This window comes from Prunus mume, linkage group LG5, assembly GCF_029339155.1.
Source record: "Prunus mume cultivar Tortuosa linkage group LG5, ASM2933915v1, whole genome shotgun sequence".
NCBI classification, from domain to species: domain Eukaryota; kingdom Viridiplantae; phylum Streptophyta; class Magnoliopsida; order Rosales; family Rosaceae; genus Prunus; species Prunus mume.
The window spans coordinates 21,905,134-21,931,184 of NC_142702.1; the positions used below are offsets into that span (position 1 = coordinate 21,905,134).

Below are 26,051 nucleotides of genomic sequence, written 5' to 3' on the forward strand. Positions count from 1 at the left end.
CCAAGCAAGCATTTTTGACAGGAGCGCCCAAATTAACTGGCTTCCACTTTTCCATTATTTATTTATTTATTTTTATTATAAAAAAAGTTGAATTTATTTTTTTTATAATTTATTATCTCTTTCTCCTTTTGTCGGTATAACTCACGAGCTCCACTCGCTATATACCGTGTGGAACTTTTCCTTAATCAAAACCCGCTTTGACATTTGAGCAAGTCAACCCCAAAACCGAAAACCAGTTTTCCCCATTTGAATTTCATTTTTCATTTCCTTTTTCTTTTTTTCCTCTCTCTCTCTCTCTCTCTCTCCAAAAGCAAAACAATGCATAGAGATGCCTTCTTCCTCTCGCCCTTTCTCTCACTAGGAAAACCACTTGTTTTCAGGCACCCTTTAGACTTTTGTGCATAAAATCCCACTGTCCCTCTCTCTCTCTCTCTATATATACATTGTTTATATAATTCCTCTCCTACTCATCACACCCTTATCATCTCTCTCCCCTCTCTCTTACCAATAAAAAGTCAGCGCCTTCTTTTGTTTGCCTCCTCCTTTCTTTGTCCTCAAACAGTGATAGCTAGCAGACACAAGGTACAGATTCAGAAACCTTGTCTCTCTCTCTCTCTCTCTCTCTCTCTCTCTAAATGGAAGACGATTGGGATCTTCAGGCGGTGGTCAGAGGCTGCTCCACCGGCACAACCACCAGCAACAGAAGCACAGCCACCACCAACAGCAACAACAGCACATGCTTCAAAATCTCGAACTTCCATTCAAGCCCTGCTTTTTCTTCTTCATTTGGAACCGCTACTCTGCAGCCTGGCCTACAGCAACAACAATTCCAAGTGCTTTTCTCTCTTCCAGATCCCATTAAACCCAGAAATGCCATGGAGGACTTGCATGAGCTTTACAAGCCCTTCTTCCCCAAATCTCAGCCTCCCCTCTCCTCACAAATCACACCACCACCCAATCTCTCTCCTTTGACTTCTCTCACTCCTCTGACTGCACCCAAAGATCAAGCACATCCCATTCAACAACATCAACACCAAAACCACTACCAGCAACAACAACAACAACAACAACAGCAACAGTCCAAGCCATCATCTCATTCTGTTTCCTCCACCACCACCCCACGATCCAAAAAAAGGTACAATTTTTCTCTTTGATTTTCTTTGTAACTTAAAAACTCAATTTTGGGAGATGCCCATCTCGTAAATTGCGCTGTTTAATCCATAATTTAAGTTATTTATGCGTTTCTTTCCCATTTCAGAAAGAACCAGCTTAAGAAAGTGTGCCAAGTACCAGCTGAGAGCCTCTCTGCAGACATATGGGCATGGCGTAAATATGGCCAAAAACCAATCAAGGGCTCCCCATATCCAAGGTGGGTGGGTTTCATTTCTCCCGAAACTTAAATAAAAATGGCAAATTTTTTATTTATATAAAGTTGCTTTTACCCATTTTAATTGTCCATGAAGGAAAATGGCTAATTTTATGTTGTTTCAACCAAAACAGGGGATATTACAGATGCAGCAGCTCAAAGGGTTGTATGGCCCGAAAACAAGTGGAGCGGAACAGATCCGACCCGAATATGTTCATAGTTACCTACACGGCCGAGCACAACCATCCGGCCCCAACTCACCGCAACTCGCTTGCCGGCTCCACCCGCCAGAAGCCCTTCTCGCCGCAAACCGTCACGGGCAGTGACTCTACCAAACCCACTTCTCCGGCAACCTCGGCGTCAGTCGACGAAGACCCTGTTGTACCTCAGAGTACAACCATGGAAAGCTTCAAAGAAGAAAAGGGCAGTCCTATGGTCGACGACGACGACGACGAGCTCTTTGGGATGTGTGATTCGGTCGTGAGCGACGATTTCTTTGTGGGTTTGGAGGGTCTCGCCGGAGATTACTTTTCCGATCACGCTCCGACGAGCTTTGGCGTCCCCTGGGTTTCTAGTAATGCTGCGACCGCCGCTGGCAGTATCTGATTCGTCGATAAAAGTCATCTCTTTTGTCAACACTTCTCTTTTTTTCTTTTGGGGGTATTTTTGACTTTTTGTTTAGAGAGAGAGGGGGAGAAAGAAAGGGTTAAGGGTGTAACTATGGGTGGAATCTTAATTATTAAATTAGTAGGGGGGAAAAAGGCTTGTAGTTTTAGATTAGTGAATTAGTTTTCTTTTTTATTTGTTGATTTATTTTTGGTTTGAGCAAAGTTAGTGGTAGTGATTATCTACTACTAGTATATTACAATGAAGATTGGTGATTTTAATTTGTTGATCATTTTTGCGGTTCATTTATTTTTGTGATTAGCAAAATTTGTGTTGGTTTACCATTCCTACAATGTTGGTTTGTGCCCACTCTAAATCTATTTTCTTTTTACTAAATGCAAAATTGGATTATTGATGTTTGCCATGGCTTGCTTGGTCCAAAAGCCAAATTGGTACCCAAGTCCAAGAGCCAGTTTGGCACCAAATCTCTCTCTCTCTCTCTCTCTCTCTCTCTCTCTCAATGTTATTTGTGCCTGGTTTTAATGCCTTATTTAGTCCAATTAATGAGAAAACAAATAATCTTATTTGAGCATATATAAATGAACTATCAACATCATTCACACCTTGAGCCAAAACAAAACCTCAATAGCTGTTACTTGTCCATGGCAAGTTGGGGTCACAAGAGATCAAGGTTGGCCTTGAGGACCCTAAGTCATTAATATGCATAAATAACTTAAACCATATTTTAAAAAATAAAAAATTTCCCTTGATATTTGCCAACAAAGTCTAGCTCAGTGGAAAAGTAGCTTGAGTTGCAGACCAGAGGTTTCACCTTTGAATCATCACGATATCATATTTGTATGTGTGTGTGAGAGAAATCCGCCTCCCATATAATATAGATTATCGCTTATACTTAAAAGAATTCATTTGATATTTAAACTCAAAATCTTATTTAACAAAGTGAAAACTAAATGTCAATAAATCAAAATAATGACCCATAATTTTATCATATTAAAGATTTCAACATAAACATATTGAGTTGCTATTGATTATTACTTGAAATGAATCCCATACCACACTTTTTTTTTTTTAAAATAAATTTTTTTGGTAACATGTGGGAAACATTTTTGTGAGGCAACCGAAGATCACAAAATTGAGAAATTTCGGTGCCATTCCCATTCGAAACTCAACTCATTTATTAAAAGAAGAAAAGGGTCAAAAGTATTGATTGAGGTCGAAATAAACAAGTTCAATGTTATTGACGTTAAAGTTTGTCAGCGTAATGATTGTCGGTGGTTGAGATAGCCTCGACGGTTGACGACGATATTCCGCATGAAAACTTTTTCTGTATTTTAACAGATTAAAAAGACAAAAAAGGGTTTATGAATAAAAATAGTTCTATTTCATTTTCTTTCACATGCTTGTAGAATTATGAGATTCTTTTTTTTTCTTTATTGGCATAAAAAGTAATGGGTTCTCAATATGATGAGTAGGGTTCAATTTACCACCCTTGAAAGAGTTGAATGATTTTGATTGGCTTAAAGATGAGCTCCAATTTTAAAGTAGAATTTTGCAATGAGGCAAAAATGTTGTTGCAACTTGCAAGCTCGCAACACCTCTCTTTGAAAATGGTTTTCTTTAGTCAATTGGGTTTCGAGGTAAAGAAGGAGTCTAAGAGATTTGTATTGTAATCAGTGCTCAAATCAAACCATCAAACATGAACTTGGATTCACCCAACCAAATCACTTGTTCATCAAGTGTCAACGCTGCCTTTTCAATAATTACCCATGTTACACAAAAAAATATGTCATAATTTGCAGGGAAGGAATCTCTGCCTGCCTACTTTGCCATGCTGCTACAGTTCATAAAAAAGGCAAAACATTTGTTAGGACATGATTGTGTGAGACTCGAGAAAATAGAGGTTACAAAAAATCAAGAAATTTCTTAAGATTGCTAGCAATGAAAACAACCAAAAGTGCATTCATACAAGAAAATGGTGTCACCAGACTTATTCACTGCAATGTTATTTTCATAGAAAAGCCAGAAAATGTAGCTTTCAATTCAAGTATAACTTAGAAGACTGTTGCCTGATTCTCTCTACAAACACATCCTTGTTTGCCTGATCTCAACATGGAAGAGGGGAATCCACCCAAGGACATGAAAAATGCTGCAGCAACAGAGACTCAGATAAGCAGTCTTTGAACTGAGGGGTGTCCAATATCGAACTGAAAAATACAACTACATGGCTAGAAGTTGGAACCCATTACGCTTTCTCCTAAGCATGGCCGACTCTGAAATCGACAATCTATAACCAATACTGACATTCTTCTGTCCGTGCAGTTACTCTATGCAGTAGAAGCAGCAACCTCATATCCTTGAACAAACCTTCTCAACTTTTCCATTTCACCAACTGCGGAAAGCCATTCCGTGAGAATCTCCATGGTTATGTAATCAGGATTACAGGCATGTTCAGTCATTTGATCCATAAATTCAAATGCTTTCTCCAATAAATTATTCTCCTTAAGACCTTTGAACAAGGCATTGAATGTCGCGGTATTAGGTCTCACCCCCTTATCTTTCATACTGTCTATCAAAGAAATAGCAAGTTCCACTTCATTCTTCTTGCACAAAGTATCAATTAAAATATTGTAAATTACAGTGTTGGGAGGAACCCTCGATTTAGAACCCATCTCTCTGAAGATTTTCATGGCTTTTTCAGTATTGCCATTCAAGCAATATGCATGAATCAATGCTCCAAAAGTGACAGCAGTAGGAACAAGACCCTCATTTATCATCTTGCTCAATATTCTATGACCGGTTGTAAGTTCCCCAGCTTTGCAGAAATAGGAAATCAAGGTGTTGTATGTTACGCTATCAGGCTTTACTCCAGCTGCCTCCATTTCCTGAACCATCTCATGGACCATATCAAGTTTATTCTTCTTGCAGAACCCATTAATCAAGACATTATAGGAAACGAGATCCAGAGAGAAACAGGCCTCCTTCAACTTTGATACAACAGAGATGGCATCATCCATCCTTCCAGCTTGGCTTAAACCAGAGATCAAGCTGTAGTAAACTATTGCATCTGCGGAGCCTCCATCTCTCAACATTTGCTCAAACAATTCCATTGCCATGCTAATATTATTCACATTGCAAAAGGAAGTGATTAAGGTTGTGTAAGTAACAGCATTGCCTTTCACACCATCCCTTTGCATTTCATTTAAGAAATCAATTGCACTGTTGAGTCTCCCATGGTTGCATAGACAATCAACCATGGTATTCAGAGTTATCACACTTGGCGATATGCCTTCCTCCTTCATTTGGTGAAAGAGCTCACGACCCCTCTCAATGTCCCCGACCTTGTTGAAACCGTCAATCAAACAATTGTAGGTAACAGTATTAGGTGCACAGCCATTCTGCAATCTCATTTTTTCCATCAAAAGTAAACCTTCTTCTTGCCTTCCCACTTTACAAAGTCCATCAATCAGAGTGTTATAAATGACCACATCGGGTTCAGTCGAAACCCCATCACTCTTCTCTCTTCCTCCACTGATCTTTTCAAACAACTCCAAGGCCTCATCTATCCTCCTAGACTTGCACAAAGAATTAATAACAATACCAAAAGTCACAACATCAGGATGAATGTCCATCTCTTTCATCTTTACCATAAGCTCATTCATTCTCTTAAAATCATTACCTCTTGTCAAACATGTCAAAAGCGCATTGCAAGAAGCAGCTTTTACATCACCACCCAACTTCATGACATCATGTAAAACATCCCAAGCCTTATTAGTCTTCCTGTTCCTACACAAGGCAGTGATCAATTTCGTAAGCTTCATGCTATCAGGGAACACACCATGCTCACCAAATTTCAACACCAAACCCACAATGTCCTCCTCACTGAAGCTCCTCCCCGGCCACCCTCTCTTCAATAAATAGGAAAGCACAATATCACCCGTAACCTGGTCGACCCGGCCCTCTGCTTTTGGATCAAACATTTCGTCGAGCACCTTTAGTGCATCATCGACACATCCCGATTTCAACATCACATCAATCGCCGCATTGCGGAGATGGGTGTTTTTCAAACCCGGGTCTAGATCATTAAACACAATGAGCGCCTCATCCACCATGCCAACCATGCCTAAAGATCGAACGAGCAGAGCAGCGGAGCTGATATTAAGCGGGATGTTCCGCTCTTTCGCCATCTTATACAAGTCATAAAGCTTGTTTTGTGAGGTGGGTTCTCGCTTAGCAAGCTCAAGAATGGCCTGGAATGATGACGAGAGCGAATCCGTCGAGTCTGGTGTGCTTGCCACATTTTCCGAAACGTACTCGAAGAACTTGAGGGCCTTGGAGGAAGCGCCAAGGCGGCGAGTGATGTGGAAAAGCGAGCGAGGTGAAGGAGCGGCGGAGTTGGAGAAGAGGAGGTGGTGGAGTTGGTCAAAGTTCCAGTCTTTTTCATTGGGTTGGAGGAGCTCGACCGCTTGGGTTATCAGCAAGTCATCGTCTTTGGGTGATTGGTTGGGCTTAGGGTTGGGTTCGGATTCGGGATCGGGGTCGGTGGAAAGGTGGTGGCTGAGGAGGAAGATGGAGGATTGGGTTTTGGAGGTTTGGGGTTTAAGGAGGTTGAGGAAGGATTTTGAGTGCTTTGAAGCTGAGAGTGATAGAGTGTTCATTTTGTTCGGTAGAGATTTGAATGAAGGGGTTTAGGGTTTAAGAACATGGACAAGTAGATTTGGGGGAAGTAGCTTTGTTTCTGGTTTTTCTTTTTATTATTATTTTTTTGAAATTATTTTGTTTTAAATGATTCGAATGTCCATTGCACCAAAATTAAAATTCTAGGTTCTATTCGATTTTTACAAAATTCATCCAACTAGCAAAAGACCCACAAGATGACTTTTTATATATATATTCCTCTTTTGTTTGTCTCATCAAAAAGAATATAAATCGCTCAATTGCTACAAATCCTACCGCATAGGTTAATATTCCCAACTTCCCACCCTTTATTTGTCCAAAGAAATGTGGAAAATGAAAGGCAAACACCTGTATTCTGTACTCAAAAAATAGCAACCAAAAAAAGTTCGGGTACAAAAATTACAGTAGGGTCTACTTTTATGCTCGGATCATGAATAAATATGGAAATGGCTTCAAATATCTTATTTCTGAAGTTGCTTCCAAATTCTGAACACAACTTTCTGCAATAGCAACTTTTCTTTTACAACTCAAAACGGAACCCAACTGCATACTTTTGATACCTCACTGTTACAAAGAGAAAATTGTCCCGCTCTTTCAAAATTCTTCTGTGGCCATTTACTTCGTAATGAAACTTTCAACCAAATATGCTGGGTTTTGCCCATTATCAGTCACTTGCAGGGCTGCCTTCAGTAGGTTATTTGCTTGTACTAATCTTCTCAGCTGCTTCAGCTGCTGCAGATGCTGCCTTGTCCAAACCCAACTTTGTTAACTCACTTAAAAAGCCATTAACTTCAGCAGCACTGATTTTATACGGGCTGTGGGCAGCGCCAGGAAATGACCCGCTGGTCACTTCTTCCTTGTACTCTACTAGAGCTTTATTGATGACTTCTCCAACATGTGCATACTGCTTACAGAATTTTGGGGTAACCTGCAAAAGATCAGGTGCTTCTTTGTTTAAATCAAATTCACATAAGTGGAGAGAAAGAGCTTTATTAAGGAGATGCAACTGCTCAGTTCACCTTGGCATGATGTGGATGTTGCATCATTCCAAGAAGATCATGGTAAACTAGCACCTGCGTGATATAGGGGAAAAGAAAATAAGTATGCCAGAAATAACCAAACCATGTCTCTGAAGAAAAGGATGCAAAAACCTTAGAAAATTAATTAACTTCATGTGCAAGGTACAACTTCAAAGAAGTTAATTAACAGAATGCAATCTCATGAGTCAGCTCAAGCTTTGGCTCTAGGCTCGTTTCAAGCTTCAGCCGAGCTCAAATTTGGTAGTTTTGAGATAACCTACCCAGCTATCTCATCCCTACTAATCTGTTACATCATATGTCAACATACGCCCCAAATGACAGTGTTCAAAAGAGAAAAAAAGTTTTTAGGATCCAAAACAAGGATTTTTCACCTGCAAATACCTAAACCTTCTGAAACAAGCAAAGTTTCAAGTTACAGAAAGATATACACATCAAACAAATTAAAATGATATGCTATTAAACAAACTTTCTCAAGGATGCTAACATCTATTTAACACCAAAAGGAACTACACACGCAAGCATTAAGGCAGACACATACAATACAACCAAGAGGAACAGGACTACATAATTAACTAACCTGCCCACTGCAAAAAGGCCCTGCTCCAATGCCAATGGTAGGAATCTGAAGAGCAGATGTTGCAGCAGCTGCCACTGGTGGAGGAACACATTCTAAAACAACAGAAAAGCACCCAGCTTCTTGCAAAGCCAGTGCTGTCTCCACAACCTGCAGACAAAAATCCAATACAACATCGTTACTACAAATAGAAATTTCAGCACATGCAAACCCATAATAGAAAACAAATTACCGACAAAAGCATTCGTGCGCACACAGACCTTGACAGCACTAGCAACATTCCTTCCCTGAGGCCTAAAGCCCCCAAGAACACTAATGGCCTGAGGAGTAAGTCCCACATGCCCCATTACAGCAATTCCAGCTTCCACGATAGATTTTGCTGCAGTAATTCTAGAAAGTGACCCTCCTTCTAATTTGATCGCATCCATTCCTCCTTCCTTTAAAACCCTCACCGCAGAATCGACAGCCTGCTCATAATGGAAACTGCAACATCACCCACCCATGGCCTACTTATAAAAAAAACAAACCCAATCAACAAAACAGAACACACACTCATTTCTGAAATTCAATACAGCTCTGTTTCTACTTGTTTGCAACGAAATTTGAAAAAAAGTAAGAAAGCTCGTAGCTTCAATAATTTCATCAATTGGGTCATAAATTTCATCATTAAAAACAACAAAAACGAAAAAAATTAGTTAAATTTCCTTCCTTTACTTTCTCATCAGCCAAATAGAACACCATCTGTCATGCGCAAAAGTCAAACAATGTTCCAATGTCCTTTTCCTTAACATTCTCATAAACAAAACAGATATTTCTCAAAATTAGAAAAAGAAAACAAAAAGCCCATAGACAATGAACCTCCCAAATCAACAGAATTACGGAGGAATTTTCCATTTTATTCGCTACCTACCTGATTGGAGCTAGACTCATAGAAGCCAAAGGGCAAGTCCCCAACCAAAAGCGGTCGCTTGGCGCCACGAGCCACGGCTCGGCAGTGAACAAGCATTTCATCAAGCGTGATAGGAAGGGTGGTGTCATACCCATGAACCACCATGGCGGCCGAGTCGCCGACCAAGCAAATGTCGATGCCGGCGGAGTCCAGGTGGACCGCAGAAGGGTAGTCGTAGGCGGTGACCATGGTGATAGGCTCGCCTTTGTTGTGCTTTTGCTTCAACTGGGTCAACGTCACTCTCTGGTCTGGGCTCTGCGTCTTTGGGCCGCCGTAGACTGTGTTTTCCGGTATGTTGCTCATGCAACGGAGGATCGGAGAGAAGGCTCGCGACATCGCTTTGGCTCGCGAAACGGCGGCGTAAAATGCCATCTTTAAAGTTGTAGAGAGAGATTGAAGGAGAGAAATTGGGGTTTGTTTTGGCTGCGCCACCTATAACTGAGCAAGTGGAAATGAATGAGTGAGAGAAGGTTTTGTTTGTTGAACGACTGAACCAGTCTTCACTTTTGGGACAAATGTTATCTACGCGCCATAAAGTGGTGCCACCTACTGTTGCATTGGCAATGCCACTGAGGATCAAATGGGGCCGAGCGCCGAGGTCCAAGTACACTGAACACAGAATAATCTGGGTCGGGACATTTCAACCCAATATTCCTTCACAGCCCACCAGAAGGTTCCGAAGAAGGACAAACCAAGCCCATTTACTGTTTTACTTAGGTGATAGAAACTAAGCTTATTTACTGTTGTACCTTATGAAATTATGATCAAATCTTACTGTTGTACCTTATTTACTGTTTTGCATCTTAGAGCATCTCCAAGGGATATGTCAAATACCAAACATCAAATTTAAATTTGATGGCTGATGTGACAATTTGATATTTACACAATTTTACACTCCACCCGATATGTCAAATAAATAATTATTGTAACAGTCAAATTATTTAAGATAAAGAAGAAAAAAATTAAAAAAAGAAAATAATAAATGAAAGTAACAACCAGTTGTCTTTAAAAACTAATAAAATATTCATTTGACATCTTTCTTTTGAGATGTCAAAAATAACATCTCAACCTCTAGTTTTCATTCCACATCAGCTTTAACACATTGGTTGGACTGATGTGAGATGTTATTTCTAATGTTAAATGTCTATGTGGTACTTTTGACACATCGGTTGGAGATGCTCTTAATTTATCCTCTACCGTCAAGTTAGTCAAAAACCCTGTTAAAAATACTGACGTGGCACAAATACGACCCATAATTTTGTTGAATTAGATGTCACGTAGGTTCCATGTGTAAAAAAATTAAAAAGAAATATTTTCTTTTAAAAAAACTTACCTAAACTATTAATAATAATTTTTTTTATAAAAAAAACCAAGGAATTAAAAAAAGCATCGTCTTCTCCTCACCCATCCGCCATCTCCAACAGATCTCCTCTCTCACCCCACCCTCTCCCTTCGTACCTAGCCAACCTTTTATTTATATTTATTTTTAGTCGTCTCCCCACACCAGGACAACCTCTCTCTCTAGATCCGACAAGCCCGAAACTCTAGGTTCGTCGAGGACTCAATCGAATCGCCATCCGAGATCCATCAAGGACTCAACCAAACCACAATACCAAATCCAACCCCTGGAGACAAAGGCCACGTCACAGTCTTCATCACCAAGCTTTTTTCCCCCCGCAAACCACAAACCCATCCCCGCCGCAAATGTATGTGTTGTTCTTGTTTTCCTTTCCTTTTATTTTTGTTTTGGTGGTGGGTATGGCTTGTGGTGGGTAACGTTTGGGTGGTTATGGATGATGGTGGGGTGGTGGTTGGTTGTAGGGGGAAGGATGATGGGGGCATGGCTTGCGGTGGGTTTGGTGGGAAAGTCTTGCGGCTATACTATATATTTATGTTTTTAAAAGACCTGTCTAGCGATTAGGTGTACAAGTGTCAAAATAAGTATAGCCGCGAGATTATACTATTTTAAAAAAAATAAAAAATTAAAAGCAAGTATGGCTGAGCAACTATACTATTTTTCTTTTTTAAAAAAGGGCTCCTTAGCGATAAGGTGCCCACGTGCCATATAATCGCGTGGCTATACTAATTTTTCTTTTTATAAAAAAAATAGTAGTATAGCTGTATGGCTGCACTGTTTAAATAAATTTTATTTAAAAGGTAGCGGTTATACTTTATAGATATTAATTTGCTAATTTCAATATATCTAAATTAGATATTAATCGGCTACTATATAATATTTTAATATAAATTTTTTAATTTTTTTAAAAATATATATTATTTTTATTCAAAAATATGTGAGAATTATTTGTATAATATGTTAATTTTGTGTGTCTTATTGAAAATTTTGTTAAAAATATGCGTATTAAATATGAGAAATATGTACATACATGTACAATACAAGTATTGTACGTTTATTTTTTTAAAAACGTCAATTTTATTGAGTCTTTAAGACCTATACATAACACGGATGTATTATTGAAAAAGATATACATACGTGTATAATATAGTATTAAATGTGAAAGTACTAAATTTTTTATACGGATAAAAACTCTTGAAAATTTAAAAATTAAAAGGGGACAATAGAGACTCAAGTAATAACTAATAGTAATGGATAATACTCTAAATTACCCTTATTGATAAATGAAAATTGGGAAAAAAATTTAAAATAAAAAAAGGATCCAAGTATATATATATATATATATATATATATATATATCGGCTATACTATTTATTAAAAAAAAAAAATTAAGTAAAGCCGACCGGCTATATGATTTATTTTTTTAGTCGTCCGGCGGTCAGGCCCCAAGTGTCGAAATCAGTATAGACGAGCGGCTATACGTATTTTAATTAAAGACAATATAGCCGCTCGGCTACACTATTTTTAAGAAAAAATCGCAGAATAGCCGACCGGCTGTACGATTTAAATACATTTAACTGGTATAGCCGCGTCAGGTTCCAAGTATAGCCGCTCGGCTATATGATTTTTTGAGAAAATTACGAGAATAATATTGCTGCTCGGGTATACTGTTTTAAAAAAAATTACGATATAAATGCTGATGAATCATTGGTTAAGGTTGTTGAAGAAGTAGCCATAAAGAAGGAATTATTGTGTGTAGCAGTAGCAGACAATTCAGTGGGATCAAAATCAACCAATGGACTGGAAGAAGATACAACAGGTATGGAAGAAACCGATGAAGAAGTCTCTGAACTTGTAGAAACACATGGTGAGCATAGAGGCTTGGACTTGCATGAGGGAAACACCGTTTCATCAAACAAAACATGTCTAGAAAGAATCAATTTTCTGGTGATTGAATCAAAGCAAATGATCCCTTGTATTGAGAAGCAAATCCAAGTAAAATACATAGTGTTGTTTTTACAAGGTGTCGCCAAGCCATTTTGTTCAGGCGTATAAGGGCAAGATTTATGATGAATAATACCTTTGGATGACAAGAATTCCTGCAAAGATGCAGAGATATATTCCCCTCCCCCATCACTTTGCAAAACCTTAATGGAAGCACCAAACTGATTCAAGACAATAGCATAAAAGTGCACAAAAGTGGAACAAACTTCAGATTTATTTCGTAGGGGAAATATCCATGTGTAACCAGTACATTCATCAATAAAGGTGATGTAATATCTAAATCCTTCAAGAGAAATGCAAGGAGCTGGTCCCCAAAGATCACTAAGAACAACCTCAAATGGTGTTGCTGACTTTGAAGACACCAAAGAAAAAGGAAGCTTAGTAAATTTGCCTTTTAAACAGGACTGACAAACAACAGAATCAGTAGAACTAGTTGAGGATAAACCAGACTTCTCCAAGGCAAGTTGAACCATGGAACTGGTGTAGTGCCCCAAGGGACAGTGCCACAAAGTGGAAGTTACTTTTTGTCCAAGAAATGCAGTAGCTGAAGAAACAGAGGAAGATGAGGAAGGAGAAAGGGAGAATGGTAGTGGATACAAGCCATTGTTGCTCAAGCCTCAGAAAAATACCCTCCCTGTGATTTTGTCATGTATACATAAAGATAGCTCATCAAATATGTATCGACAATGATTCTCTTTGTATAATTGTATTAAGCTGGAAAGTATGATTAGAGGACCTATAATTTATTGTTGTGCCCCCTGAAACTATGATTAAATCTCACTTTATCCTGTGAAAGTTAAAGTGGCCAACCTTGCCCTCTTAATCGATGTTTTGCATCTCAATTTACCCCTCACCGTCAAGTCAGTCAAAAATTATGTTAAAAATACACCCATAATTTTGTTGAATTAGATGCCACATAGGTGCCATGTGTAAAAAAAATTAAAAAGAAAGATTTTCTTTTAAAAAACTTAACTCAACTATTAATAATAAAATACAAAAAATACAAAATACAAAAACCAAATAATTAAGGCTTATTATCACAAAACGTCCATAAGGTTTACGAAACTATCAGATTGCATCCTTAATGTTTTTTTGTGCCACTCATGGTCCTCAAGGTTAGTATGTGTAATCACAAATGGTCCCTACCGTTAGATTCATTAAAAACTCATTAGTTTTGACGTGACATACATATATATTACAAAACATCCCTGAGGTTCACACACCTATCACAAATGGTCCCTACGATTTTTTTTTAAATTTTTAATTTAAAATTCATTAAATGTTGGTTTTTTAAAAAATTATTTATAAATGAAAAAACCATTTATAGAAGGATTTTAATCTTGAGGATCATTTATGAACCTTAAACCCTTAGTTTTTTCATTTTTAAATTTTATGAATTTTAAATTAATCTTTTAAAATAGTTTGTTGATGTTGCATATATATGGAGTCCACATCTACAATAATATAGTGCCGCGTGTATTTAAAATATAATACATATTTTTTAAATTAATTTAAAATTCATAAAATTTTAAAAACAAAACAAAAATGTTATGAATTTTAAATTTTAAATTTTTAAAAATTTTTAAGGACCATTTGTGATAGGTGCGTGAACCTCAAGGATGTTTTGTGATATACATATATGTCACGTTAGCAAACTAAAGGAGTTTTTGACATAACCTAACGGCAGGGACCATTTGTGATCATGTATACTAACATTGAGAACCACGAATGGCAAAAAAAAAATTAAGGATGCAATCTGATAGTTTCGTAAACCTTAGGGATGTTTTGTGATAATAAGCCAATAATTAATAAAAGCATCGTCTTCTCCACACCCCTCCGCCATCGCCAATAGATATCCTCCCTCAACCCACCCTCTCCCTTCGTACCTAGCCAACCTTTTATTTATATTTATTTTTAGTCTTCTCCCCACCCCAAGACAACTCTCTCTCTCTCTCTCTCTCTCTCTCTCTCTCTCTCTCTCTCTCTCTCTCTCAATTTGACGAGCCAACTCCAGGTTCGTCAAGGACTTAACCTAATCGCCATCCCAGATCCGTCGCAGACTCAACCAAACCCATCCCCGCTGCAAATGTATGCATTGTTCTTGTTTTCCTTTCCTTTTATTTTATTTTTTTATGATGGGTATGGCTTGTGGTGGGTTTGGGTGGTTATGGATGATGGTGGGGTGGTGGTTGGTTGTAGAGGGAAGGATGATGGGGGCATGGCTTGTGGTGGGTTTGGTGGTAAAGCCATTCGGCTATACTGTTTATTTATGTTTTTAAAAGACCCGTCTAGTGATTAGGTGTCCAAGTGTCAAAATAAGTATAGTTGTGAGACTATAATTAAATAATAATAAAAATAAAAAGCGGGTATTAGCCGAGCGGCTATACTATTTTTCTTTTTTAAAAAGGGCTCCCTAGCGATTAGGTGCCCACGTGTCAAAACAAGTATAGCCGCGCATGGTATAGCCACACCGCTGCACTATTTAAATACATTATATTTAAAAGGTATAGCTGAGCAGCTATATTATTTAATTAAAAAAATTAAGAAAAAAGGACCCTCCTAGTTGCATTCGTTTATACTTCATATATATTAATTTGCTAGTTTCAATATATCCAAATCAGATATTAATCGGCCACTATATAATATTTTAATTTAATTTTTTTAATATATATTATTTTTATTAAAAAATATGTGAGAATTATTTGCATAATATGTTATTTTTGTGTGTTATTGAAAAATTTGTTCAAAATACATGTATTAAACATGAGAAATACATACATACATATACAATATGAGTGTTGTACATTTGCTTTTTTTAAAAAGTGAATTTTACCGAGTCTTTAAGACCTGTACATAACACAGATGTATTATTGAAAAATACGTATGGACGTGTATAATATAGTATTAAACATGAAAGTGCTAAATTCTTTATACGGGTAAAAACTCTTGAAAATTAAAAAATTAAAAGGGGACAATAGAAACTCATGTAATGACCTAATAGCAATGGACAATGCTCTAAACTACTCTTATCGATAAACGAAAATTGGGAAAAAAATTTAAAAGAAAAAAAGGATCCAAGTGTATATACATAGCAGCTATACTATTTATTTAAAAAAATTAAAACAAAACAAAAAAACTAAGTAACGCTGCACGGCTATACGATTTATTAAAATAAAAATAAAAAATCCGATACCGCTCAGCTAAACTATTCCCAAACAACATAACGCCACGGCTATACTATTTATTTAAAAAAATAAGAGGATTCTATCGGTCCGGTCCCAAGTGTCGAGATACGTATAGCCGGCTATATTACGTATAGCCGCGCGGCTATACTATTTATTTTATAAAAAAAGGACTCGGCTAGAGATCGGGTTCCACGTGTCGAAATAAGTATAGCCGCTCGGCTATATGATTTTGTGAGAAAATTACGAGATGAGTATAGCCGTTCGGCTTAACTAAAAATTACGAAATAAGTATAGCCGCGCGGCTCTACTATTATCCTCTTAATAATTCTTGACGTGGGCCTAATCTGCTTAGGATGAAGATTAGTAGGGGGAATAGGTGGGTCTATTTGCAAATCCAGGGCTGGTAAAGAAGGCAAGGTACTAGAAGAATATGCTGATGAATCATTGGTTAAGGTTGTTGAAGAAGTAGCCATAGAGAAGGAATTATTGAGTGCAGCAGTAGCAGACAATTTAGTAGGATCAAAATCAACCAATGGACTGGAAGAAGATACAACAGGTATGGAAGAAACCAATGAAGAAGTCTCTGAACTTCTAGAAACACATGGTGAGCATAGAGGCTTAGACTTGCATGAGGGAAACACCGTTTCATCAAACACAACATGTCTAAAAAAAAAATTCTATTTTCTGGTGATTGAATCAAAGCAAATGTAGTGCCCTTGTATTGAGAAGCAAATCCAAGTAAAATACTACAAGGTGTCGATTCTTTCTTTCGGCCAAGCCATTTTGTTCAGGTGTATAAGGGCAAGATTTATGATGAATAATACTTTTGGATGACAAGAATTGCTGCAAAGATGCAGAGATATATTCCCCTTCCCCCGTCACTTTGCAAAATCTTAATGGAAGCCCTAATGCGAGAAATTACAAGGTCACCATTGGCCGAATCGGCTTGCATTGTATAATTCTTTTTACACTTGCGTTCACCTTACATTACATAACCGAATCTGCTTCCGAATCCGAAACGACATTAACCTTCCAATCAATCGAAATTCTCCGCAACGAAAAGTCTACACATCCAACCGCTGAAGACCATCCAAACCCAAAATCACAAACAGATCTCGCCACGTGTTAATACTCAGAAGGGCACCCCCTCACACTCTCTCTCCGAAAATGCCGGCACTTCACGCGCCACCTTCATTGATAAGGTCACTCCTCTACGTTCCCTCTCCCTCCCTCTCTCTCAGTCTTCGCACACTTCCACTATTTCGCGACACCAAGCTTCGCTGCTTCAACTGCAGCCAGAGATCAGTCCGTACAGTCACAGCCATGTCCTTGCCTAATGCCACCTCCGGCCACTCGTCGCCTGACCACGTTAGCCGGGAAGTGGTTTTCGGTGCCGGAGCTCCGACTTCGTGACCATCGATTCACTGTGCCTCTCGACTACTCCGTCGGTCTTCAGGCTTCGTCTAAGATCTCAATCTTCGCCCGCGAAGTTGTTTCAGGTGATCAAATTATGCAATATAGTGTGTATCAGTTAAAGTGATTAATTTGTTCTTGGATTTAAGCGGCTCAGTGTTTTGATTTTCCTGTTAATTACTGTTTGATTGGTGTTGGAAGTGAATTATGCAATATAGTGTGTATCAGTTGAAGTGATTAATTTGTTCTTGGATTTAAGCGGCTCAGTGTTTTGATTTTCATTGAAGTGTGTTGACCTTTTTGTGCTTTGCCTCTGTTCGGTTGCTTAGAAAATGGTGGAAAGGGAAAGAATGAGGCATTGTCTACTGTTTTCAGCTAAGAGAAAGACATCGATTAGTGGTTTGAATTGGTAGAGTTATTTGAATTCTCTCAACTAACTCTGATGATAGTTTTATGTTGTTGTGGTCCCCAGTATTGAAAAGATCAAAGATTAATCTGCTACATTTGCTTTTCCCACTAACTACAATAAATAATTTTTGAAGGAAGCTTGAATGAGATATCTGCCTGTGAATGTTCATATGATTGAATGTCAAGTGTTCTATGAATTTCGACTGACATAGGTGCATACATAAGACTTATATTCATTCCAGGATAGTCATCAGATAAGAGAAGTTACGGCAGAAGTTGCTTACCTATGCTGCCAGATGGAGACATACTTAAAACGAAAACGCAAGCATGTGCATATACCTGTAAATTGGGGCTTCATAAAATACTCTACTTAAAAAGAGTATCTGCTTTAGTCATGAAATCTCATTGCTTAGTTAGGAGTAGATAAAAATGTAACTGGCAAGCAAGCTGTTTCCCTATTTTTTCAATCTCCGGATTGCTCATATCCTTCTGAGACAATTGCCTTTTTCATGCATGTTTGTGGTTCTGTTAGTCCCTTATTAAAGTATGATCTGTATTGCAGTCGGTAAAGAAGAACAACCACTGCCATACCTATTATATCTACAAGGTGGACCTGGATTTGAGGCCCCTCGACCAACCGAAGCCAGTGGATGGATACGTAAAGCATGTGAAGAATTTCGTGTTATATTGATGGATCAGGCATGGTTATATATGCATATATTCTTACAAGCTTTTGTGAATATGTACCTCCTTATTTGTTATTCTCCTGCTTATCTACTTTTACTTGCAGCGAGGAACAGGTTTATCAACTCCTTTGACAGCTTCATCTATGTCGCAACTGAAGTCTGAAGTGGATCAGGCTGATTACTTAAAACATTTCCGAGCTGATAATATAGTAAATGATGCAGAGTTTATTCGAGTACGTCTTGTGCCTGATGCTGGGCCTTGGACAATTTTGGGTCAGGTATTAATTGCTATTTGCTTTAGTATTTATGCGTGCAATGTAATGTTTCGACTATAGTGTGATGATCCTGCCTGCAGTTTCTTTAGTTTACTAAGAAATACCTACTATGTTATCAGAGGACATTGTTAAGATCCAGAGGTCCCTCATAGTGCCAACTTCATTCTCCCTATGTCTGAAGTTGTTGTGTGTTGCGTTTTTTGTATCATAAGAATGTCTTTGTGTTAAGTCATTTCTTATGTTTTGCTTGTGGTGCACTATTGCCTGTGCAACTGAACTAAAATTGCAGCTTGTTCTTTTCCCTTGTGCAGAGCTTTGGTGGTTTTTGTGCAGTAACCTATTTGAGTTTTGCACCACAAGGACTAAAACAAGTCCTTTTAACTGGAGGAATCCCTCCTATAGGAAGTGGATGCACTGCAGATGCCGTGTATAAAGCATGCTTTGAACAGATTATACATCAGAATGAGAAGTACTACCAAAGGTATCCTCAAGATATTGAGGTTGTTCGTGAAGTTGTTAACTATTTGTCAAAATCCGAGGGAGGAGGGGTGAGGGTCTAGAACATATTCTCTTGCTGCTTTTCATAACTCTGAGATTTAAGATTACTCTTTAAAATCAATCCCACCTACCCTTGTTTTAGTACAGGTCCAGCTTCCATCTGGAGGCTTCCTAACCCCAAAAGGATTGCAGATTCTTGGTCTTACTGGCTTGGGATCCAGTGCTGGTTTTGAGCGCTTACACTACATGTAAGGCTTCATGAATATGAACCTAGATTTTAATATGCTACAATTTAGTCATGCTCAACTGAGTTATATTTTCACTTCGACTGATAGGTTTGAGAGGGCCTGGGATCCTATAATAGTTCCAGGAGCATCAAAGGAAATCAGTTATTACTTCTTGGATGCTGTAAGAAAATAACTGCTTTTTATTGTTGTTGAATCAGAGGCTTTGAACATACCTGGTATAAAGTTATAAACCTTAAACCATTCCATGTTTGCAGTTTGACAAGTGGTCATCTTTTGACACAAATCCACTTTATGCTCTTCTTCATGAATCCATATACTGTCAGGTAATTGCTTTAGTCTCTTTCATCTGCAGAAGTATATGTTCTTTTTTTTTTCTTTTTTTTCCCATTTGGTTATTAGTTTGTCTAGTTGTTTATTTGTTTACTTATTGAAGGGTGGTTCATCACGGTGGGCTGCTCAAAGAATAAGGGTGGAAAATGAGGGCAAATTTGATGCAATCCGGGCTGCAAAAGAAGGTCGTCCCGTATTTTTCACAGGAGAGGTAGGCATAGGTTCTGACCTCTTTTCAATGCCAAAAAGCCATAATGTTCACATCCAATTATATGAATTTATGAGACAGATAATTGATGATTTATTTATATATTACATTCAGTATATATCTCATGGATAAAATAATCGTCAGTATGTGACGTATAGAATATTTTGGGGAGTCATGAACTCTGAAGTGTATATACGCTGATGGAGAGGACATCTAGCTGTGCATACAATTTATGATTTACTTGCATGATGGTATAAAAGCTCATGCAGCTATAGACACTTGGACCAATCGTAGGGGTCGAATGAGGTGTATTGGGTAAGCAGAGTAGTCCCACAGCTATGTGTCATACAGTGCAAAATTGGAGTTGGCCTCTAGTATGTTGTTGCTTGCAGCTTTGACTACTACCTCACAAACACAAACTGGGTTTTTTGCTGCTGCAGATGATCTTTCCATGGATGTTTGATGAGATTCATGCCTTAAGGAAATTCAAAGGTGCTGCTCATATATTGGCTGAGAAGAAGGATTGGCCTCCACTATATGACATCACTGCACTAAATAATAACACGGTGTGCTGCCTTTATATGAAGTTAATCGTCTTGAATATCAACTGGCCATGAGATTTGCACAAGGAGATCTAAACCTTGTAGCAGCCTATGATGTTTTCCATTTTGACCGTACATATATGTGAATTATCAGCAGTTTCGTCTGTTAATGTATGAATTTGCTTGTGTCAACGTTGACAGGTACCTGTTGCAGCTGCTGTTTACTATGAAGACATGTTTGTAAACTTCAAGCTGGTCATGGAAACAGCGTCTCAGATAGCCGGGATTCGGTTGTGGATAACTAACGAATTCATGCATTCTGGTCTGCGTGATGCAGGGAGCCAGGTTTTTGATCATTTGATGGGAATGTTAGACGGAAAGAAGCCTTTGTTCTAATTTTCTTTCCAGTTCCTGCACTAGATCTGTATTGTCTTGATTTAATTTACCTCCATGTTCTTAGTAATTCAGATTGGGGGCTTTCAAAGCCTTTGCGGCAATTTCTCCATGTCTTGGAGATCAAATTGAGGCTTGCATATTGGTTTAGAAACTTTCTTTACCATAATATTTTATTTTTACCATAGAACTATAGTCAGTATCATATATATACTAATGTTACGATATAGAACTATATATAATGATATAAAACTATGAATATTATCATAGAATATCAAATTAAACATTGAGTTAGCAAAATTGTATATATCAATATAGTTTATGTGCATTTGGAGTAATTTTTTGGTGTGAATACATTAACACTGATTCTCCCAATGGGCGTATAGCTCAAGTAGTTAAGAGCAGTTATCCATGCACTAGATGTCCAATTTCCGAATGCCCCATCTTCCAATATTACTTATATATATAAAACTATTACTTTAGATATTGATAAAAAAATAATACTTAAAAACTATTTGCTTTAGAAAAATTACAAATAGAAAGATGAAAGACGAGGGCACAAAATGGTCTATACAAGAATGGTGTTAGACCAACTCCAGCGGGGGAGCCCAGCCCGAGGTTGGGGGGGAAAAAAACTTGTTCTAGCGGACAGCCCAGGCCCGGGAGGTGTGGGACCCATCAACTAGGGTGGCTCAAGGCGACTTTAGCCCGAGGTCCAAAACGAGGGCGATGTCATCATCGCATATCCCGCCACAAGATCGCTACAATACCCACAAGATCACCGATTTGATTTTTTCCCCTGTTGCCACGTAGCGTCGTGGGTTCCGATCCGATTTTTCCTCCAATCCAACAAAGACCAATTTTTTTGCAATAAAATACTGGAAAAAATTTGGAATTTTTTTTAAAAAATACCCAAAAATTAATGAATTTTTTTCTATAAATACCAGCCAATTTTTTTTTTTAATTTATCTTAAATTTGAAATTGAAAATTTTATCCGATTATGAGATATGAATAGTATTGACATGTAGGAACCCTAAAATCTAATCCTAAAATATTATCCAAATTAATTATTGTGGTAAAAAAAGTTGTGAAAAAAATAAAAAAATGAATAGTAATTGCCCTTTGCCATGGCAACGGTGGAAACGAAAATACTATTTGCAGGCAACTACTATTCACGTGTGAATAGTGGCTCTACTCCCTTGCCATGGCTAAGAGCAAATTGGTGGAGTTGCTCTTAGCAAACAACACATCAGATGCTTTTGGTCCCGGCCTTTTCTCTTGCATCTCTTTTGGTTGGTAAACTAAACAGTATATATCTCTTATCAAACTAAAACCAAAATTTTGTAGCAATTTGAACACGTGACGTATGTATATTTCCCAATATTACAGAAATACCTCATCCCAAGAATCTTGTGAGAGAGAGAGAGAGAGAGAGAGAGAGAGAGAGAGAGCCATGCAAACGCATGCATTGATGATAACGATATGTATATTGAGGCACGTCACCTTTTCTCACTTGAAATTGCTGGTGAACAGAAGTAGTTGAGATGTAGTTGGCCCTCGCCTTTACCCTAGGATAAAAGATATGGAAGAGTACCAAAAACAGAAAAAAAGGGCCTCCCTCCCAATTTCAACCCTAAGCAACAATTAATCTCTCTCTCTCTCTCCTTTTTGTTTCTTGTGTGTCTGCACGGACCATCTTCTTCTCACCTTCCACCACCTTAACTCTTTGAAAGCTTTATACACTTCCCTATCAAACATTAATTCTCTCTTCCTTTCTCTTCATTCTCTAATTAATTAACACCTCAGATTAATTATGGAAGGTCATCAAGAGCCTAATTATCCACCCCCATTAACCCCATCATCCTTAATCTCATTGCCTTTCTTGTTGCCACCCCAAAACCCTCTCTTCACACCCTCATCAGCATCAACAGCCCCATCCTCCTCCTCACAGCTGATCAGCCCTCCTCTTCTAGAACCTCAGCAGCATCAAGTCCTCCCAGACATTGATTGGGTCAGCCTTCTCTCTGGTTCTCCAGCAGCAGGGTTTGATGGGCAGGAGATTAATAATTATAAGCTACTGGTGGAAAATAATAATGTTGGTGCCTCTGCTGAGAATATTAATGAAGCTGATCGGGAAGGAAAGGGTGCAAATAGTAAAAGGAAAGGTGGGGGTAGGATGAGAAAGCCAGCGAGCCGGCCTAGATTTGCTTTTCAGACCCGGAGTGCCGATGATATTCTTGATGATGGTTATCGCTGGAGAAAGTACGGACAGAAGGCCGTCAAGAACAACTTATATCCCAGGTTTGTTAATTCACTTTCTAACACTATTATATATATATATTTTTGTTTGTTACAATTTAGCACATCACCGAACAAGAGAAGGGAAAAAAAAAAGAAGAAGAAAAAAGATAGAGAGACACCAAAATGTGATGCTGTAAAACAAAATCATAAAGCAAACGTTAATTAGCTGGCTACTGACATCAAATTTGAGATAGAAACAAAACATTTATATATTCATATAGTTTTTTTTTAATATACAAGCCATTTTAAGGGAGAATCAAAACTAAGACTTCGGGTGCAAGGGTAAATGTTCCTAACCACCTGAGTTATAAATATACATTCATCTTTTTAGTTGCTCAACTAATTTGATATTTCCTCAGCCAGCTAATTTATACATTCATATTTTTAGTTGCTCAACGAAGCATTTCTACTTTCTCCTCAGCCAATAAGGAAACTGAATACATAAATACTTAGACTCAGATATTTGGTCCTAGAAATTTTGATCGAAAACTTCAAAAAATAAAAACTCCGATTGAAAATAGAAAAATAACTCTGAACTCCCGAATCAATAAAAAGACTTATCTATTTGAAAACAGAAAAATTCTTATGACCTATCAACTTGAATATATATATATATATATATATTGTATATTGGGTTATCTATATAAATAGCAAGGATTTAGTCATGTTCTTCATTATGTTGGGTGCAATATTAATGTATATAAATTTGAAAGTTTGCCATGATCTATCTATCTCCAGCTTTATTAGTATTAGGGCATTTACTTATGAGCCAAAGTTCTTCTTTGGGTTCAAAAAATTCTACGCATTTCTCGCTTTCATACTTTCAAACATGGTCATATGTAGGAGCTATTATCGGTGCACACATCACACATGCAATGTGAAAAAGCAGGTCCAGAGGCTATCTAAGGACACGAGCATTGTGGTGACAACATATGAAGGAACTCACAATCATCCCTGTGAGAAGTTGATGGAAACCCTAACTCCTCTTCTGAAGCAAATGCAGTTCCTCTCTAGGTTCTGATTCAAAATTAATTAGCTCGCTAGTACTAAAGGTTTAATTGCTATATGAACATATAGAGTGCACAGTGCATGATCTTCTATTGGAAATTAATTTGTACTTATATATGTATTAACCTTATTAACTGTGGACTATCTGAGAAGGAAAAAGAAAAGAAATGTAAAGGTCAATATACCGAAATCAGTATGTCAATTAAGCTCTTGTATGTTATTTGGTACCACTAATAAACTCCTCATTTGATTCTTGTATTCTAAATGACATGCTAATTTATCATCTGCGCACAGCCCAAAACTAAGTTGGCCAGTCTAGGCTTACCTGTGAATTTTGGTTCGTCCTAAAGAATTAACTTAATTATGGAGTCATTCTATATAGTGAGGGTCTTATCTAAGGCGCTTAGATGAGGTTCTATCTCTTAACCGTTAAAACAATGTAGTCGGAAACAACAAAAAAGGGAAGGAAAATAAGTTCAAGAACACACAATGTTTCCATACGTATTTATGCATAATACTGATATATATGTAGAAGTACACAAACATCACAGACAACTAGAGTGGTCTCTGATTCAAAATTTAATTTAGACATGGCTCTTGATGGAAGAGCTATAGTTAGTTTGATCATCATAATACTTGGACCACAGCATGACCCTCCATACTTGGGAGAACCTTTAATTGCTGGAAGCACTTTAGAAGTAAGATCAGCCACAGGAATGAAGCCACTTCCAGCAGCCGCAGGGGCGGCAGGCAATCCTAGGAATATCTTGGTTGCTGGAATATCTGAAATCCACTGCTTCCATGCATTTTCAAGGTTGCTAAGATCCCCAGAGGAGTATTGGCAAGGTGGGTTGTTGTAGAATTGGATCCAAACATTGTCAAAAAGGCCTGTCTTGAGGGCATCCCCAACCCAAGCATCTGGGAAAGGGCACTGACAAGCTGCAGTTAAATAAACTTTCTCGCCTTGTTTACTATATGCAGAGATGTATCTTGCAAGGTCATCCCAATGTAGGTTTGTTCCTCCTTCAATGTCGAAATCAATTCCATCCAAAACAGCGTCACCGAGTGGGCGAGATGTAGAACTTCCCCCCAAGAAATTGTTCCATAAGTAAGTAGCAACTTGCCTAGCATCCTCTTTAGATGTGAGGTAGTAGCTCCCTGCTCCTCCTCCAATTGAAAGAATGACCTTGACCCCTTTTGCTTGGCATGATTTAATGTTAGAGCTCAAGCCAGTGCAGCCATTAGTGATGGGATCACAGTGTCCAGCTAGGTTGATCATGGGGGTCTGGCCATTGCCAAAGGTTGGAAGAAAAGCTAAGTTCACAAACTCATAGTTGCCTGTGGCGCAAGTTTCCTCCAAGGTACCCTCGTTCCCATTTTGACCCCAGTAGATGGCAATGCCTGCAGCATCAGCTCCAAATTGTAGTGCTAGGCTTAAAGAAATGAGAAATACTGCTAGTGAAATTGCTAAATTTGGTGCCATTCTGCACTTGATTTTGATTAGCTAGTAGCTGTAGTATTTTTTCTTGTTACTGCTTCCTTGTATTAGTGTTTAGAAAAACATGTCTCTTTATAGGAGAAAATCAACCCCATTCTGATGGCAACATCTTGTGCTTTTGTGGAAGAAATGCGTGCCTGAGAAGTCACTTCATTTCCCACCTGATTTCCTTTGTATCATATTACCAATGGTTGTGGATTAACGCACACGTTAGACCACATAAAACTCCTCGCACATTTGAGGCATCCTACATGTAGCATTTGTGGGTGTGTATGTCCTATTTTTCACGAGTAATATTCGTTTGTCAGACTTGTTTTGTCAAACAAATACTTATGTTGCTAGATTGTGAATCTGAACCACACATTCTGATAAGAATTAACATGATCAATTATCCAAATTCACAGTCTAACTAAATACTTATGTTGCCAGATTGTGAATCTGTACCACACATTCTGACAAGAATCAA

The 26,051-nt window shown here is 38.1% G+C and overlaps 6 protein-coding genes across 6 annotated transcripts; 3 read left to right on the forward strand and 3 right to left on the reverse strand.

The window, feature by feature from the left end:
* Positions 1-478: 478 nt before the first annotated feature.
* On the forward strand, positions 479-2,264 carry WRKY22 (WRKY family transcription factor). Its single transcript, XM_008234756.3, has 3 exons — positions 479-1,135; positions 1,259-1,369; positions 1,501-2,264. The coding sequence occupies exons 1-3, from the start codon at positions 636-638 to the stop codon at positions 1,970-1,972; spliced, it is 1,083 nt and encodes a 360-aa protein (XP_008232978.2). The 5' UTR covers positions 479-635; the 3' UTR covers positions 1,973-2,264.
* A 1,624-nt stretch (positions 2,265-3,888) lies between these two features.
* On the reverse strand, positions 3,889-6,830 carry LOC103332063 (Pentatricopeptide repeat (PPR) superfamily protein). Its single transcript, XM_008234755.2, has one exon. It carries the CDS (start codon positions 6,646-6,648, stop codon positions 4,318-4,320), a length of 2,331 nt encoding a protein of 776 aa, XP_008232977.2. The 5' UTR covers positions 6,649-6,830; the 3' UTR covers positions 3,889-4,317.
* A 164-nt stretch (positions 6,831-6,994) lies between these two features.
* On the reverse strand, positions 6,995-9,736 carry LOC103332062 (3-methyl-2-oxobutanoate hydroxymethyltransferase 1, mitochondrial). The gene is made up of 5 exons (XM_008234754.2): positions 9,192-9,736; positions 8,542-8,748; positions 8,285-8,431; positions 7,687-7,740; positions 6,995-7,595 (listed from the first exon to the last, which is right to left on the reverse strand). The coding sequence occupies exons 1-5, from the start codon at positions 9,600-9,602 to the stop codon at positions 7,362-7,364; spliced, it is 1,053 nt and encodes a 350-aa protein (XP_008232976.2). The 5' UTR covers positions 9,603-9,736; the 3' UTR covers positions 6,995-7,361.
* Positions 9,737-16,818: 7,082 nt separating this feature from the next.
* LOC103332061 (alpha/beta-Hydrolases superfamily protein) lies at positions 16,819-20,967 on the forward strand. The gene is given in 11 exon segments (XM_008234751.2): positions 16,819-17,147; positions 17,149-17,275; positions 18,160-18,296; positions 18,388-18,561; positions 18,870-19,106; positions 19,204-19,304; positions 19,392-19,464; positions 19,559-19,627; positions 19,738-19,845; positions 20,283-20,408; positions 20,586-20,967. Coding segments are annotated over 11 exon segments (1,551 nt in total). The 5' UTR covers positions 16,819-16,943; the 3' UTR covers positions 20,781-20,967.
* A 1,411-nt stretch (positions 20,968-22,378) lies between these two features.
* On the forward strand, positions 22,379-24,345 carry LOC103332060 (WRKY transcription factor 71-like). Its single transcript, XM_008234750.2, has 2 exons — positions 22,379-23,079; positions 23,923-24,345. Exons 1-2 carry the CDS (start codon positions 22,592-22,594, stop codon positions 24,098-24,100), a joined length of 666 nt encoding a protein of 221 aa, XP_008232972.2. The 5' UTR covers positions 22,379-22,591; the 3' UTR covers positions 24,101-24,345.
* A 326-nt stretch (positions 24,346-24,671) lies between these two features.
* On the reverse strand, positions 24,672-25,570 carry LOC103332058 (hevamine-A-like). The gene is given in 2 exon segments (XM_008234749.2): positions 24,672-24,739; positions 24,742-25,570. Coding segments are annotated over 2 exon segments (897 nt in total).
* Between the last annotated feature and the right edge of the window lie 481 nt (positions 25,571-26,051).